We start from the raw sequence: 17,262 nt of genomic DNA on the forward strand, positions 1-17,262 counted from the left end.
CATCTATGCAAGTATTTCCAGCAGGTTGGAGTACAGCCAGGACAGGCCACTGCAGGCTCCAGAGGTGAAACAAATAATGTAATGAGAAATGTAATGGAGAACTGCTGGGTATAACTTCTACTGACACTGTAGTTTGGCTTAGGCAGAACACTGCCTCTGAGAACTAATACTTGCAAACGTACACATTCATACTTAATTTGATGTGAAAATTGCTGGACATCCTGGTGACTCACTGGAGTTTCAAGTAGGAATAATTGTGATTCCTCAGATGAGAGACTGCATGGAAATCATATCTAGAACTAGAGGCATTTAATAAATGTCACGAAGTAATAAGATCAAGTAATTAAACTCTTTCATTAAAAGTGTGATTGCTTGACTTTGGCATGGAAATTGAAATTTATGATTGGGTAGATACATGTGTATCTATTAGCTGTATTCATACAAACTGGGAAACTGCAGGTTAGCCCAAGCAGGTCTAGAATGTGTTTTATTGTCTCTGGTCAGCAGTTCTCACCAGTCTTAATTTTCTTTAACCTTTCCAATACTCATGGAAATTCGGTGCTCTTCTCAGCTGTATGTTTGTGTGGGGCTGAAACAGTGCAGAAGTGCAAAATTTGGGAATACCTATTATACATCTTGTCTTGTGGTAAAGCTGAGTCCTTGAAATGGAAATGCTTGTGAATTGAGACCAGACCCCCACCTCAGAGCTAAATGATGTTTCACCTAAAGGAGTGAAGTCTTGAATAAGGACTATGCATCACATACAATCCCCTTAAGCAGTGTTTTGATGACTAAAATGAAACAAAATGTACATTGGCCTTAGGAGGCAACATAATTACTGCTGTAATTCAAACGAGTCACCACAGTCTTCCAAGCAATTAAGTGGGTGAACATTGGTGAAGATGAAAGCTTTGTCTGTACTGGAATGTGAATGTAATAAGAGGAGGGGAAAAAATAGAGCAATAATAAAAGAGATTTTGAAAGGAAAAAAAAAAATGTTTGATCAGTTTGGTGGATTTTGCATGCAAAAGTACTGATCATTAAATAATTTCATGCATAATATATGTCTCCGGTCTGCAGGCAGTCTGGAACATGGTATAAAAGCCTATACAAGACAAGACTCTTCCATCCACTTCTCTTGCCTTATTCGCCCAGGTGAACAGGTAAGTCTGAATCTACCCAGTGTCTTTTTAAATGCTAAAATCTTACTTTGATGATTGCTTTTTTTTTTTTTTTTGTTATTTTTAGTTCTTTATAAATATTGCTAGCTTTTTTCCTTTTGGGAAGGAAAATTAGAAAAGCTTGCTTCTATCAAAAAGAAAGGCTTTATTTACTTATGAAGCAGGGTGTAATGAGACAGGACTTAGAGGATACTGGCAATATTGTCTCTCAAAACAAGCAGCTGCATGCTCCTTTTTAGAGACCAGTGCTAAGGGTGTAGCTAGTCAATGAACCTGGTTAGAAATACCAGGTCTTCTTAAGTCTCATCTTAAGAAACTGGGACTACCAAAAAAAAAAAAAAAAAAAAATTTGCTGAGCTCCAGGATCTATCCCCAAGTCCTGTTTTCCATAGACAGCAGGGATCCCAGCAGACTCAAATATATTTAATTCAAATCAAGGCAGAAACCTCTGATGTGGAAAGGAATCCCTCTTTACACTCCAATTTTGCCTGTTCTGCTCATACAACATTTGGGAGCAAAGGATGCTTCTCAAACACTTTTCTGTAGTTCTACAAACGCTGCTGGCTGGGCTATTAGTGGCTAAGTTCTAGCACTAAGACACTAAACCCAGTTCTGCATCAATGTTCAGCTCAAGGCCACTTGCCACGCATGATGAGAGCTCCAGCTGTTCTCCATCAGCTGGTACAGTCACAATTGCACCTTCTCCAGAGAGACAGTGCAAAGGGAAGCTACCAAAGGATGGGAAATGCCTTTGCTGGTAAGGGTTAGGGCAAATGTTACCATGACTGGCACCACAGTTCAGAGGCCAGCCACAGAGCAGAGACATCCTCCAGCAGCCTTATAAAACTAAGAGAAGCCTCTATGCTATTTTCAGACTGTCTACTGTGGATTCTGATCTAATAGCGAATACCTCTCTGACTATCTTCTCTAGGCATTTTCACATATGTTATTCTCTTACCTGACTTTTATGAACTTAAAACAACTTTTATATTTCTTCCCTGTATTTCAGACTTCCCTCTGTCCTACAGACATGTCTTCCTATGACCTGTGTCCTCCCACCCCCTGTGCCCCAACCCCACTTGCCAACAGCTGCAACGAGCCCTGTGTCAGGCAGTGCCAGGAATCGACGTACGTGATCCAGCCCCCTCCCGTGGTGGTGACCCTGCCTGGACCCATCCTCAGCTCCTTCCCCCAGAACACTGCTGTGGGATCCTCCACCTCTGCAGCCGTGGGCAGCACCCTGAGCTCCGAGGGAGTGCCCATTTCCTCTGGCAACTCCTCAGGATTTGGGAGCTTTGGCCTGGGCAGTGGGTACAGCCGGCCCTACCGTCGCTACAACACCTACCGCAGTGGCTTTAGTGAGCCATGCTAAAGCGTGAGGAACAAGCAGGAAGAAATGACCAGGAATGCTGAAGCACGACCCGATGCAGGACTGAGCTCATGGCCATGGTTTTCAGAAGTGATGTTGGAGACCCACAACTCCACCTGAAATTAATGGAGCCGTGGGAGCTTGGCATCTCCTAAAATCAGACCTTTGCTTGTCTTATTCTTTGAATACTTCGTACTTCTGATGAAACATATTTTTTTCTGTTGCTGTAGATGGGGCTTTATTGTCTCGGTTCACAGCAGCACCGAGAAAAGAAACCCAGGATAAAAAGACATATTAGCTTTTGTCTTACTGAATCCTAGATATATACTTTGTACTTTTTTATTCTACTTTTTGCTCTCATTAAAGTTATGCTGCATCACAATCCAAGTCTCCTCATGCTTGTTTGAAAATCTTTTAGCTTCTCATTTTTTGTAACATTTCTTACTGTTCCTCTGTTTTACAAATCGAAAGCTACTTTTTCATGTTGACTAGAAACAAGGATTTGGCTGGTGACCTCTACACCAAGAAAACTTTTTACAGCCAGGAAGCTTTGGGAACATTGTATATACAAGGTATATACTTTGTAACAAAGTAGAGGCCTGTGTGAGATAAATTTGATACACTGTAGCAAAACAGGTACTATACAGAGTAGACACTTTGTCTACAAGCACTATAGATTTGCTACATTCCCTTCCCCAACTCTTTCATCACCGTGGGAAGACCATGCACTTAAACTGCGTGTTACCGAATTCCTCTTGCTCATCAGAAAGCATTTTTGATGGCTGTGGCCTGAGCAAAGTGGTTTGAGGTGAATGCTCTAAGAGGAGAGCTGCTCCCCCTCAAAATTATATTGAATATTTTTTGTAATTAATGCCAACCTAAGGCTACTCAAATGTAGATTTGTAACTCATGTTGTAAGAGCTCCTGGTGCCTCTGTGTGCATCTTCGTGGGCTCGTGCTGAACTAGTTGGGTTTGACAGAGGTACTTGTGTACACTCACTGGTTGCAGGCATTTGTGGAGTTAAATGACACACTGAATTTTCACCGCATGTGAAAGTGTGTAATTTCAAAGTTTATTCTGAGTATGAAAACCCTTCTCTGCTTACCTGGGATGGAAAGGCTTTAAATGAATGTGTGTCAGTCCTGGGTCTCCAGCTCCAAATGTGTAGGCTGTAATCTTTTCCTTCCTCAATGACTAATGGAAGTAAATATAAATCAGGGACCTGGCATGTAAATGCATCAAAATGCAGGTGAGTGATATCTCATGTAACCCCTGTCAGAAAGAAAAATTGCCTTGTGAAAAGGGTTTATACCAACGATTATAGGCAATGCATTGCTCTGAGGTGATGGATTACAAGCACACCTTCATCAGTCTTGGTGACACCAAGACACTGTTCTGCAAGGAAGGTGGATCTGACACAATAGGGCCATGGGCAGAGAAATACTAATTGCACTCTTGCAATTTGAAATATAATTAAAATCTGCATTTGAATAAATATTCAAACACATCTGAAAAATAACTAAAGCCCACCCATCTTGGGTGTGGTGTTTTGCAGATGTTACTGGTGAATAAACAATTTCTTCCCTCCAGCATAAATTAGTTTTTGTTGGTTTTTTCCTTCTACTGTTCCCCATTGAATTCCAGCAGAACGACCACACTACACCTGGCTCTTTGCAGAAATACTCCACAGATCTGTATGCAGTAGTTAGCTACATTTATTTTTTAACAAAAAGGGAAATTGTAACATAAATTGTTTAAGCTTAAGATGCAAAACCAAACCTCAAACTTCTATCATTTTAAAGTTCTTCATAACAGTATTTGAATAACATTAGCAATGAAAACAGCTATGTTAAGGTGTGAATTTTGAGAACTACATATCTACCTATATTTGAACACCTTTGCCTTCAGGGAAACTATTTGAGCAGCAGAAGCTGAAGTTGTGAAGTTCAAGTCACAAGCTCTGCCTAACACCAACAGGCAGCTTCCTGGGCCAAACAATAAATTACAGCAAATAATCAGTAGTGGGTTGCAACAGGAACAGAATGCCATTCAGAGGCATCCAGTTTGACTGAACTAAACAACCTTAAGCTACAAATACATCTTCTGTTCTAAGCAATAAGCCAGAAGCTGCTAATACCATGAGGGTATTAGCAGAGTTCACTCTTAGTGGCCTGGAAACAGGTGCTCTAGATTATTGTGTGAACTTCAGATGGCTGTGTAGGATACACAGGCTGTTGCTAATGCTGTCAGTAAGCATCTGTGTTAATATAATTAGCTAAGAATGAGGGCTGAGATAAAAACAAGATCTATCAGAACTGTTGTGAGTGGCGAGAGAAGGGGGTGGTATGGGAGGGCTCTGAGTTGTAAGATCTTTTACAGATTTGTTCAACTGCTCAAAGCCTCTGAGGCATCTGTTTCTTTATAATAAGTTGATTAATTACAATTTGAAGTCTATTGCAGATGGCACTCTTCTTGCCATGGAAGCTTCCATTTTCTGTGTGTCTCTTTTTCCATGCACAGACTTTGGGGTCACTTTTGTGTCTGGAGCCATTACATGGGGATTATTGTGAGTAAGCTTCCAGTTCCACTTTTATTAAGAATATTTTTTCAGATGTTTAGTCACTTACAGGTGTCTCAGGAGGGTGTTCTCACCTTATGCAAGAAGTTTTAATTATAATCTGAATATATAGGTCTGTCCTTGATTATACAAAAAAAAAACCAAAAAACTGTGAACTTCTGATTCACTCATTTTATTCATCTGGAAGATCAGGCAATTAAGTTGTTATGACTATACAATAAAGTGGCTGGAGTTAGAACAATAATTATTGCAACTATTTTCAAGGAAGGCTATAGATATCTCTGAAAATGTTGCTAGATCCTTTTTTTTAAAAACTCATAGTGTGATTTTTTTAAAAATTATTTTGTGTTTACCAAACAGAGCTTGGATGAAGGAAGAATAAAAAAAAATGATTACAATAATCTATGGATACTGTTATGCAAATTAATTCATCAAATAGTTGCTAGACACCAGCTTCTATAGAGGAAATTATTTTTGAAAAAGCCTGTTAATCCCTTAGAATATAGAGAAGTACTGAGAAATGGACAGGGTTGGTGAAGTTAGAAAAAGCAAGGGAAATTTATTTGAGAATCTCATTGAAATATAAGATGGCTTAAACCAAACCTTGAGCTATTTTTTAATTAAAAATAAAATAGCTGTAATTCCTGCAGCCAGGAACAATGACACAAATTTTAGAACCCAATGACTGACCCACACTCCTAAATCTTAATAATATATTATTGCAGAAGAGATATGGGAATTCAAATATGGGTCATGTATTTTAAATTTGTACATAATATGATACTTTGCATGCCTAGCACTTTAATAATAACTTCTGATAAACTTTGAAGTTCTCAGGAACCTATGACCAAGCCAAACAAGTTTCTGTTCCCAGGGGATCTTCACAAAGACAATCCTAATTTAGAGTTGATTTACATGTCTCAGTAGTTGAAGTGCTAGGAGAGCAAAATCCTGAGTACTAATCTCTGTGTCTAGGATTGCTTATGTATTTAACCCCTTTATTATCTATCCTGTAAGGCCCCCCCCCCCCCCCCCCCCAGAAGCAGCTCAACTTCATTGTGCAATCCAAAGACTGCTGCAAAGTGACAGAAAAACTGACTGCAAGTGAAGAAATTATTGAAACTTTATATACTTTTGACACTTCTCCAACTGGCTACCATTGGTCTATAACACATCTGTACCAGACACTGCAGGGACATCTGGAGAAATGAATGCTGCAATAGGAAAGGGAGAATTATTCTACGATACTTCTTCTGCCCCCACAGTTGAATTTTGTAAAGCTTTATCTTTTGCAGAACTCTTCCTTGAGAATAAATATCGTCAAGCAATGCAACATATTTATGCATGTGGAAGTTAACCTAAATTGTTGATGTTTTGAGGTATGAGATAAGAATAAAAGTGGATTTGTGCATTCTTTAGATAAAGGCCTCTGAAGGGATCAGGCCCAGAATTAGAGACAGCCAGGAAAGATCTTGTATTAATAAGATTTGTCCTTCATCCTCTTCCACAGGAGTGCTATCATTTGCTATTATGTCATTAGATTGGACTTCTAATACTCTTTTTTGTTTCTTCTTCCATGTCAAAGAAGCAGTATCTTAAGTGTTCTTCTAGTTATAACTCAGCCTTTGTACCCAGCCATAACACTTTTCAGTTCCTCATGACTCTCACAGGGTTCTTCAGTGTCTTTCCCTTTTAACAGTATTTGTGCTTCTTCTCTCATTGTGGGGCTGGAGTTGGGTGAAAATTGTGTGTGTATTCCCGGCCATTTTCTAAAAAATCAGTCTCTTTTTTTCCTAAAAGCAGCTTGAATCCCCAAACTACAAGTGCTCATGGATTGAATTCCAAAAGCTGAAATTCCTCATGATTTCCAACACTATTTACCTTGCAGAGAAGGGTACAAGGGACTGCATTATGTAAATTATGCTTAATCTCCTTTAATGGCACCAGGCAGATCCAAAAGGGTTTTGAAGGCAGAATAAATCTGAATTAATCATTCTAGTGTTTCCAGAAATTAACTTGGCCCAGAATATTTTAAGATGAAAGAAACTTGTGGTCAGATATACATGCCACAAGATAAGGAAGTGAAGCAGTAATAAACACAAATACTGAGGAAAAAAAATGTGTAATCAGTAGTGGCTCATAAATAACTTCATGCACAAAGAATGTCCCAAGTTGTCAGGCAACTTGGGACTCAGTATAAAAACCTGAGCAACTCAAGGCTCTTCTATCCATTTCTCTTACCTTCTTTGCCTTGGTGAATAAGGTAAGTCTGAACCCATTTATTCTTTCTTTATATGTTGAACTGTTGCCTTGATGATTTTGTAGCTTTTCCTCACTAATGTTGTAGTACCTTCTGCTTTTTTTCTCTGAGAGAGGAAGGGGCTTTCATATGAACAAGGAGAATTTTCTGTTGGTGGTCAGTTATAAAAATCATTGAATGGAAAGTTTTCAGGTCCTGCAGCTGAATATAAAATATCTGTAGTGAATTCTTGGGTCTGCGCAGAGTAGTGTGCTGTCTGTGGAAAATTCAGCTAACACCAGAAGATTAGAAGAACACAGGGATACTGGCCAACACTGACAGTCCTGGGTCTCCAGCTCTCCACATAAAAAGAAATCATCAGTCCATGCCTGCATTTGAAACTCAATACATAGTTCTTCTGCAGGCAAGGAGTGACCTTTACCCGGTTGCTTCTCCATCCTCCAAACAATGGTGGGCAGATTTGCAATGTAGCTTCTCAGATCTGATGATGATTTCAATATTAATAACACTACACAAAAATAGGAGTGTTCCTGAGTTCAGCTGCCTGTCCTTCCTTTTCTTATTGAACAAATTTTAAGTGCTTAAGCTTCTATTTCCCACTTTCTAAAATTGGAAGAAGGGACGTCCAAGAGGGAACATGCATGAGAGGACATGACAGAAGTGAAATGGGAAAGGTTATTTGCTGTATTAACATTAGGTAGGTTGTTCGTCATCATTGACTCTTTAGCAAAGAAGCAAGCCTTGGATCAGGAATAACAAACCAAGTCTTACCTGTCCCAGCAAAGCACCTTCTTCTGAAGGCTACAGAGTCAACCTCCATTTCTCTAGGACACGCAGAGCCCTAAGAATTTTCCTGTGTGCAGCCGCAACTGCAAGGGAAAATGTTGAAAATACCTTTTCCCAAGGGTAGTGTTATGACCATGTGGTTAGGACACCCTCTGCAACGTGAATGAAGAGGCTTTCAGCACCAGCATGCACCCTGTTTCCTGGGTGAGTTGACTAACCACAGAGGCTTCAGGGTAAGTTACCAATGGAGAGGCACCAGCGTTACTTTCCCTAGTAGTCTCCTTAAAGAAAAGGCAAGCTCAACTCTGTTTTCAAAGTTCTTCCTCTGGATCTGGTGAAAAATGTCCTGCTCCCATGGAATCTCTTGTTATTTTGTTAAAATCTCCCCTTATGAGGGAATTTCAGTTATGCAAATAGAGTTTTCTTTAAATTCTTCTATTGCAAGAATTGAAATTTAATTTAATTGTATGTGTGTTTCAGATTTACCTCCACCCCACAGACATGTCTTGCTATGACCTGTGTCCTCCCACCCCCTGTGGCCCAACCCCACTTGCCAACAGCTGCAACGAGCCCTGTGTCAGGCAGTGCCAGGACTCAACAGTGGTGATCCAGCCCTCTCCTGTGGTGGTGACCCTGCCCGGACCCATCCTCAGCTCCTTCCCCCAGAACACCGCTGTGGGATCCTCAGCATCTGCAGCTGTTGGGAGTGCTCTCAGTGCTGGAGGGGTCCCCATCTCCTCTGGCAGCTCCTTGGGATTTGGGAGCTTTGGCTATCCAGGCCTGGGCAGTGGGTACAGCCGGCCCTACCGTCGCTACAACACCTACCGCAGTGGCTTCTATGGGCCGTGCTAAAGTGTAAGGAACAAGCAGGAAGAAATGACCAGGAATGCTGAAGCACAACCCGACGCAGGACTGAGCTCATGGCCATGGTTTTCAGAATTGATGTTAGACACCCACAACCTGAAGTTACTGAAGCTGTGGGAGCCTGGCATCTCCTAAAATCAGGCCTTTGCTTGTCTTAATTTTGTTATGCTTTACTTTATATTTCTGATCAAATGTCTTGTTCTCTTATGCTTTTTTTTTTGTATTTGACAATGACTAGGTAAAATATGTAATTATTAGAAATTGTTCTGCATGGCTGAATCAGTACAGTCCACTTAATGAAGAAGGAAGATCTCATTTTGCTGAGTGTGTTATTATGAGAGGGATGAGTGGGTACTGTCCTTAGTGGACCATGGAAATGTGTTCCTTACACTTTACATTGCTTCCTTCCATTCCTCAGCCTCATTAAATTTGTGTTGCATCATACTCCGAGTCTGCCTGTACTTCTTGACTCTCCCAGCCCCTTTTCCATCTTGTCTGTGGTGAAACTGGTCCCTTTGCAAGTCATTAGTTCCAGAAAACACCGTGCAAATAACTTCATGTCAATTGCCAAAGGAGAATGAGTCTAGTTGCAGTTGTGTAAAAAGTTTATCTTTGTCTATACATGGTAAATCAAGCCTCAGAGAATTCCTCAAAGGCTAGAGAGATGATGTTCACCTGCAATGGGCGTGTCTCCTGTTGTTGCATAAGCAGGAAATATTAAGGGATAAGCAGGGAGCTGCTTCTGTTTACCCTTTAAAGACCCTTTACCATGGAGATGGAAAAAGGCCCTTTAACAGATATAATATTGCTCTCTTATAAGAAAATGTTGTGAGATGGGTGTCTTTTAAGAGGGAGTCTTTGACTGGGGCAATAGGCTGATCTGAGAAGGTGTATTACCTTCCCTTCAATGAGAAGTGGAATAGCCTAATTTCAGGGAAAAGCTCACTGAGAGGAATACTGTTTCTTCTTATCCTTCCATAGATGTAGTAGACAAGAGTATCTACATGGAAAAGAGGACAGAGGGATGCAGCAGGAAAATCTCCAGGGGTGTGAGGAATACTAGAAATTATAGGGATAAACCTTTTTCTGAAGTGCTACCTCCACTCATCTGTTCTCAGCTTACTGCACAAATAGGATATATGTGCTATTACCTGGAAGAACATTGTGGCTTGCTTTATCCTATCTGTGATATGTAGGAAGATCCCTTTAAAAGAAGGGAAAAATGATGCTTTTCCTGGGGCAGCTGAACTTGCTCAGGGCAGAGGTGGTGGGAGAGAGGCAGCAAGCTAGTGCACCCCTTTGAGTGCAGCCCAGAGCTTTCTGGTGGGTGCAGCACCTCTTGGCAGCTGACATCAGGCCCTGGTGAGTCTCAGAGGGGAGGAAGGGAGGGCTATGTGATGTTTTTGCAAGGGAATTAGCCTTTGACTTTTGCTGGCTTGGAAACATGTCTGGGAGAAAGAGATGAAAGCGCTCTAAGTTCTAAGCCTTTCTTAGTGTGTCTTTATAAACCGATTCCTATCTGTTGTGTCTAGTAGATCTGAACTTTATTGGGCATTGCTTTGTTCTAGCTTGATCATCTGTGTTGTAACAAAGTCGGTTTTTAGAGGCTGGGAGCTTTGGTCCCTAAAGGAAGCACGTTTGAAAAACTCTACCTGAAGGTTCTGGATGATTCAATGTCCTGTCAGCCCATACAACTCACAGCCTGATATCTGTGTAATTTCTTGCTTGGAGTCTTTGTCTGTGTCTGTACAGACTGATGTTGAACTGTAATTAAAGCCAGAGAAAAAGGTTGACAAAGTTATATTGACTACAGTCATTAGCAGAGCTAAATTAAAGGAGATACATCAGTTCCCTGAAAGAATTAATAATTTTTAAGGAGTAGGTTTTCTTAATAAACAACAAAAGAGAATGGAAAGTTAGCAGTTTGATATTATAATACAGCAGAAGGCTGGTCTGAATTAAATGTGTAATATATTTTTTGCCGTCTCAGCTGAAGCTATTGCTTGATCAAAGAGGATGCATTCCAAAGAAGTCATCATTCCTTTGTAGTTGTTGCAAAACAGGTTTCTCTTATGGAGGTCAACCTGCGTATCTAACGCAGCAGAGAAGACAATTTCACAGTATCAATATGGCTGGAAAGAGTTATGGCTGAGGCACTGCAGTGAAGGTATCTTTAACATATTCCGGTGGACAAATAGATAATTACATTTCTCATGGCAAAGGATATTTGCCTACACTTGCAATCCCCTCCTACAATTTTCTGTTAAGCTTTCTTCTAATCAGCTGCACCAAACCTCTCCATAGAGGTAGCCTCTGTGCATGTACACCCTTTCCAAAGTTGGGATCTTTCCTTCAGGCATTCGGACATTGTAGCAGACAGCTCAGGTATGCAGCTCACTTCTTTAAAACAAAAAGCAAAAACAATCCTCAAGCATAATTGCCTCCCTTATTTATTGTCCCAAACTGCTGTCTTTGGGTTAAAACTTTTTGCAGCAACAAACATAGCACAGTCTTAAAGTAAAAGCTTTCTTTGTTTGGTTTTGTATTTAATCAGAAAGTGTTTTATTCACTGCTGCAGAATATGAGCTAGATTATCATGTTACAGAGAAACTTTTCTAGGCAAGACAAGCTCAGGTGTTGTCTTTCAAGTTGTTATTGTGTTTGTTTTGGAAACAACATACCGTGTTGGACTGGGGGTCTACATAATCGGGTGATATGGGTGCCATAACACATAGTATTAGACAATAAAACAGCAGCATATAAAACAGTACATGGTAGAGTACACATGCTCTGAACAAAAGAACCCTCTGTGTCTTCTCTTTCTCAATTTATAAACTTGCATCTGTTAATATCTATCACTCAATAGCTGGAATAAGTTGGTCCCATAGAAAAAATAACGTGAGCTGTTTTTGTGGGACACTAACTATTTTCTACTGCTGCCAGTGAAAATATATTTCAATACCAAGTTTTGCAAAGCCGAAACCAGAATTGTATCATCTTCTGTGCATATAGGGATAAGGGACGAGGCAGGAAGGCTCTGAAGAGCAAGAGCCTTTATAGCTTTCTCAGGCTGCCTGGAGGATCTGAGACATTCTTGTACATTTAGTAACCAGTTCCTGCATTAATTTTGGGGTTTTTTTTTGCATATGGCTGGGTTCCCACTAGTAAAATTGTTTTGTTTACTGTTTATGTTTATTGCATGGGCTGATCCTGGCATTGGATGAAAACCACGATCCATGGTGTCTCTTTCATCTTTTTCATTTGCATCCACTAAATATGCCTGGCTCCATTATACTGACTCCACCTTCCCAAAATGTGGATGAGTCAAAATTCAATTTGATTAGGAAATTTGTCTGCTCTTTAGCATTTTGGTCACACTGGCCCATGGGAGTACCACCTGCTGTCACAGCAAAAGCTTCTAATTTAAGTCCTGAGTGTGCAATTTCATCCCTGATAAGTGACTGTAAGATTTCAAATCACTACTCTTTGTAATATTCCAAAGAGCAACATCCCAAAGCTTTCAGCTCCTGGGATGAGGAGCTTGAGCCAGCCGGGCTGACTTGACATATGACCACCTTCAGGAGAGGACTTGTGATTCTTTTTATCATCACTATACCTTTTGATGACTTTGTTTTCCAAATGACATGCTTCTCTTATGGTAAATTGATAGTTATTGCTATAAAGGCATATGTTTTTTAATATTTTGATATTGCAGTAGTATGTCTGTGTGCATGTATTGGTAAGAGCATTGGGAAAAGACTGATGAATCTCAAGGGATAGAGAGTTTCAGTCGGTAATGTCACTGATGGGGGTCATCATATACCCGAGGACATCCAGTGACTGACGATTGGAATGCAGTTTTTAACATGTGACTTTGTGCAAATATTTATTTGTATTTTAAGTAAAAAATGGAAGGACTCCAGTTTGTGACACCATGTAATGTGAAGAAGTTTGTGAAATTCATTAGTAATCCTGGTCACAAACTTTAAACACTGATCATGTTCAAATAGTGTCGCATACCTTCACATCTTCTGATAATGCATTATTTGTGTGTCTGAGCCATTGATGAAAATATGTTGTGAACTTTGAAGACTTTTGTTCCTCAGAAGTGTACAATCAGCATTTATTTCCCAGGAGATCTTCATGAAGATACTCACAGTTCAGAGATAATTTGCATGTCTCTAGCTAAGTGATTTAAACATTAGAAGAGGAGAGATTGGAATACTGATCCCTTCCCTACAGTTTGCTTATACATTGTATGCAATTACTTTTTAATCTAGAAATTGTCTTTGAAAAAGAAATTGAATTGTTGCGCATTGCAGTGTTCTTTAAGACCATGAAAATGAAGTCAACATTATTTGCTTTCAAAAGAGGAAAAAAGAACAAGATTATAAACTTCTCTGAGTAGCTACCATTAATTTGGAGTCTAATTTTGTATAATAGTGCAAGAGACAGTAGGGGAAAATAATAGTTCAATGGCAAATGTAAAACTGTTTGGCGTCTTTGATGACCCCATAGGTAAGCTTGTGCAAGACTTTGAGTGCCAGTGTCTCTGACTAGCCTAAAATTCACATGCATCCTCAATCTGACCTGAATTGTTTTCCTGGAGTTTGATGTAGGAAGAAAGCTAAAACTGTAGACTCCTTACTCCTTAGATTAAGGACTTTGACAGTTCCCAAATTGAAGAGCTGTGTCTCAAATTCCTTCATGGAAATGTAGTAGTTTAATACTAAATGAATAGATCAGACTGTTGATACTCTTTCATCCTGTCTCCTGAGTCAAGAAAGTAAAACAGTATGTTCCTTCAAATAATCTATTTCCCAATAAGTACCTTAGAGACTGGTAAAGTGTAATCAGCTCTGCTAAGTGCTTTCTGTAACCATTTTATTTTTTGAGTTTGTGCAACTGTCTGGCTGTTTGAGAGGAATTTGGTAAACCTACAGTTCAATTCAGAGTCAGAAGTAGTAACTTCTGGCCTTTTCAGAGTGAGATGTGTCAAAAACTTATGTTCTCCATGAAGAGGGAAGGGGGATTTCACAGGGGAGTTGGCATGTGTCTTTCTTAATATATATATATATTCATCTCAGTCAAATGATGTAAATTGCATATATTGCCCTTAGGATGCAAAATAATTTCTTTAGTAACTCAACTCAGATGAACCAGTTGATCTGACCAGGAATTAGCTGGGCTCATAAGATTTTAAGATAAAAGAAACCTCTATAGTGGAATGCATATGTTATGGTGAGGAAATTAAATCAAGCCAATAAATACAAACAGTGAGGAAAAAGTAAATCATCAGCTGGGAATATTTTGCATACAAGAAGTCTTTAGCAATTGGCTGGCAAATAGCTACATGCACAAAGTATGTCTCAAGTCCTCAGGCGCTCTAGGACACAGTATAAAAGCCAGCACAGTGAGAGTTGCTGCCATCCACTTCTGCTTTATTCTCCTTGGCGAAAAGGGTAAGTCTGAATCTGCTTACTATCTTTCAGTGTCCTGAATTGTTGCCTTCATCATATTTTATTTTTACACTCTCTTGTCTATAGCGGTCTAAGCTTTATGTTGCTTATCAGTGTGTGTGGGAGACCTGCAAGCAGCTCTTTCTCTAAAAGAGGGTAGCTGTTCTTTGAAGGGTGGCAATTTCTGGACACAGGACTTCAGACTAATTTTTCATTTGTGTCACTGGATCATTCGGTTCCAAGATGTTTGAATCTCTGCATGTGAATTGCTCAGCAACTAGAAGTGGATGTGGAGAATCTGTACAGAGCGTTTGGCTTTCTTGGAGCTTTTTCTATAGATAGATAAGTAAACGGGCTCAAATTTTCAGAAGCGTGCTGAACAATACTGAAAGTATATCTCTTCTTGCACCAGCTACCATGAAAATAATCCTTCTTAAGCACTTTGAGACCAGAAATATTTGAATTACCTCCTTCTAAAATGCTCTAAATACTTTAGCACTAGATCTCCGTTGCAGCACCTCAGTAACCTGTAACTGAAAAATCAATAGTAAAGCTTCCACCTGTTCTATTTGCTTATCAAATGATTTTGGACACTGTCAACTTCTATTCCCCCCTGCCTTCAGAAACAGACAGAAAGTTGCTTTCTCTGTAAGACTGATGTAAGAGAAAATAAGCACAAAGAAAGAGGAATGATTAAATAAGATTTAGGCAGAATATTTATTCTTTTGCTGTTTAAGAGACAAGCCCATCTGTGGGGAGGATAAAATCTCCCTTTCACAGGTGTCACATTATCAAGTTATGTTCAGCAGCTTCTACCTGATGAGGAATTTTTAATTCTTCCCTCTGTTGTGGGTGAAGTTTCTCCTAGCCGTATCATGCAGGAGATCTTAAGGCTTGTCCCTCGCTTCCCACATATTGCAGGACTGCACAAATTCTGGAGGACTGTTGTGAGAAATGAGCTATCAAAGACTACTCAGGAGCAGGTAGAGCTACCCCTTGAGCTGTCCTCTGTAGCACAGAGGAGTTTGGGTTTCACTGAAGTATCCTTTCAACCTAACACGAATACATTATTCCATTCTCCACATAGTCTCTAGTTTCTTGCACTTTCCATCATCTTAGCAGCTTAATAACATAACTACAACTCTTTTCTTGTACTTACTTTCTCCCCTGTGTTTCAGACTTAGTTCCATCTCACAGCCATGTCCTGCTACGACCTGTGTCCTCCCACCAGCTGTGGCCCAACCCCACTGGCAAACAGCTGCAATGAGCCCTGCGTCAGGCAGTGCCAGGACTCGACGTACGTGATCCAGCCCTCTCCCGTGGTGGTGACCCTGCCCGGCCCCATCCTCAGCTCCTTCCCACAAAATACCACAGTGGGATCCTCAGCATCTGCAGCTGTAGGGGATGCTCTCAGTGCTGGGGGGGTCCCTATCTCCTCTGGCAGCTCCTTGGGACTCGGGAGCCTTGGATATTCAGGTCTAGGTGGCCTCTATGGGAGGTCCTACCGTCGTTACAACCGGTGTGGGCCATGATAAGCCTCGGGGAAAAACCACAAAGGAAAAACCAGAAGCTTAAAAGCGTGATCCGGATGCACGACTGAGTTGATGACCATGGCCATATGCTTGCTGACCACCCTCAGCTTTTCCCTAAGCTAATAGGACTGCAGGAGCTTGGCATTTCTGATTTAATGCCTTTCTCTGTTATCAATGAGGTGAAAAATGTAACTTGTATTGTTGCATGTAGGAGTTGGGTGTCCAGCTGTAAAGCATTGCCTTGAAATGGATGATTAGTTTTATCCTTGTTCAACCCTACTGCTTTCTTATGCTGTATGTTTTTTAAAATTCTACTTTTCATTAAATTTATGGCGCATCATAATATGTGTCTTGCAATGTTCTTCCTCTCTCTTCCTCTTTGGAGCCTTCTCTGGGGGAAATTTGCCTGTGCATAAATTGTAAGTACCAGGCAGATCTTCCTTTAAATCATGCCATACCAATTAGTAAGGAAGTAATCATAAATAAATGTAAGTAATGAGTAATACCCCTTTTTTGACAGGGTGTATTTTCCCTTAGTCAGACATCTTTAAGTACAATATGAAATAATCATTCCTGGCTAACAATCCATGGGGGGAAAGAGGTGGGAAAACTAACGTTGTCTTACAGGCAATACATCATTTTGTTGTTTGGTATTCCACTTCCTTGGAGCTCATAAAATCTCAGAAATCTCTGGTATTATTTTCACACTCATATTTTAGATTATGAAGAAGATTTTGCCATTAACAAAGATGGCAGTAAATATCAGGAAGAACATTTAAAATTCAAATTAAAGAAAAAAATTATGTATGATTCTTCCTTTGTTGGCTTGTTAGTTTAGGAATGCTGCAATTATGTCTTAATTGGTTGTTAAATTATGTGGTGATTGGGGGGCCTTTGGGGTGTCACCAGAAATACTCACAGCAATAACAATTACCCTGCCTGTTCTGAACCTTGGAGAAGATAATGACTGCTAAATTGCTAAACAAACATTCATTAACACAGTGCTGTTGATGCCTTAAGGATCCCAATTAAACTTTCATTCCACATCTTAAAGAGAGATTGAGCAGCGCAGATTCTTTGATAAGTTAACAGAGCAGATGGAGTTTTGCTCCAAGAGGAGGCTAAAGGAACAAATGAAAACCAGAGAGGTTCTTGTGCAACACCGTGGGGTTTTAATGTGAAAGAGAAGCAGAGCAGCCAATTACAGAAAATCAAGTCAATACAAGGAGAAA

General features: G+C 40.1%; 3 protein-coding genes across 3 annotated transcripts; all 3 read left to right on the top strand.

The window, feature by feature from the left end:
• Positions 1 to 2,211: 2,211 nt before the first annotated feature.
• Positions 2,212 to 2,553, top strand: LOC141916719 (feather keratin 4-like). Its single transcript, XM_074809475.1, has one exon. It carries the CDS (start codon positions 2,212 to 2,214, stop codon positions 2,551 to 2,553), a length of 342 nt encoding a protein of 113 aa, XP_074665576.1.
• A 4,555-nt stretch (positions 2,554 to 7,108) lies between these two features.
• Positions 7,109 to 9,027, top strand: LOC141916573 (feather keratin 1-like). The gene is made up of 2 exons (XM_074809214.1): positions 7,109 to 7,392; positions 8,656 to 9,027. The coding sequence occupies exon 2, from the start codon at positions 8,677 to 8,679 to the stop codon at positions 9,025 to 9,027; it is 351 nt and encodes a 116-aa protein (XP_074665315.1). The 5' UTR covers positions 7,109 to 7,392; positions 8,656 to 8,676.
• Positions 9,028 to 14,403: 5,376 nt separating this feature from the next.
• LOC141916747 (uncharacterized) lies at positions 14,404 to 17,211 on the top strand. Its single transcript, XM_074809504.1, is given in 6 exon segments — positions 14,404 to 14,460; positions 14,462 to 14,501; positions 15,357 to 15,481; positions 15,683 to 16,019; positions 16,750 to 16,834; positions 17,085 to 17,211. Coding segments are annotated over 6 exon segments (771 nt in total).
• Positions 17,212 to 17,262: the final 51 nt, after the last annotated feature.

This window comes from Strix aluco, chromosome 30 (genome assembly GCF_031877795.1).
Source record: "Strix aluco isolate bStrAlu1 chromosome 30, bStrAlu1.hap1, whole genome shotgun sequence".
NCBI classification, from domain to species: Eukaryota; Metazoa; Chordata; class Aves; order Strigiformes; family Strigidae; genus Strix; species Strix aluco.

What these genes read in the sequence shown, in the direction of transcription:
- LOC141916573 (XM_074809214.1), top strand. Translation starts at nt 8,677, where the DNA reads ATGTCTTGCTATGACCTGTGTCCTCCCACCCCCTGTGGCCCAACCCCA.
- LOC141916719 (XM_074809475.1), top strand. Translation starts at nt 2,212, where the DNA reads ATGTCTTCCTATGACCTGTGTCCTCCCACCCCCTGTGCCCCAACCCCA.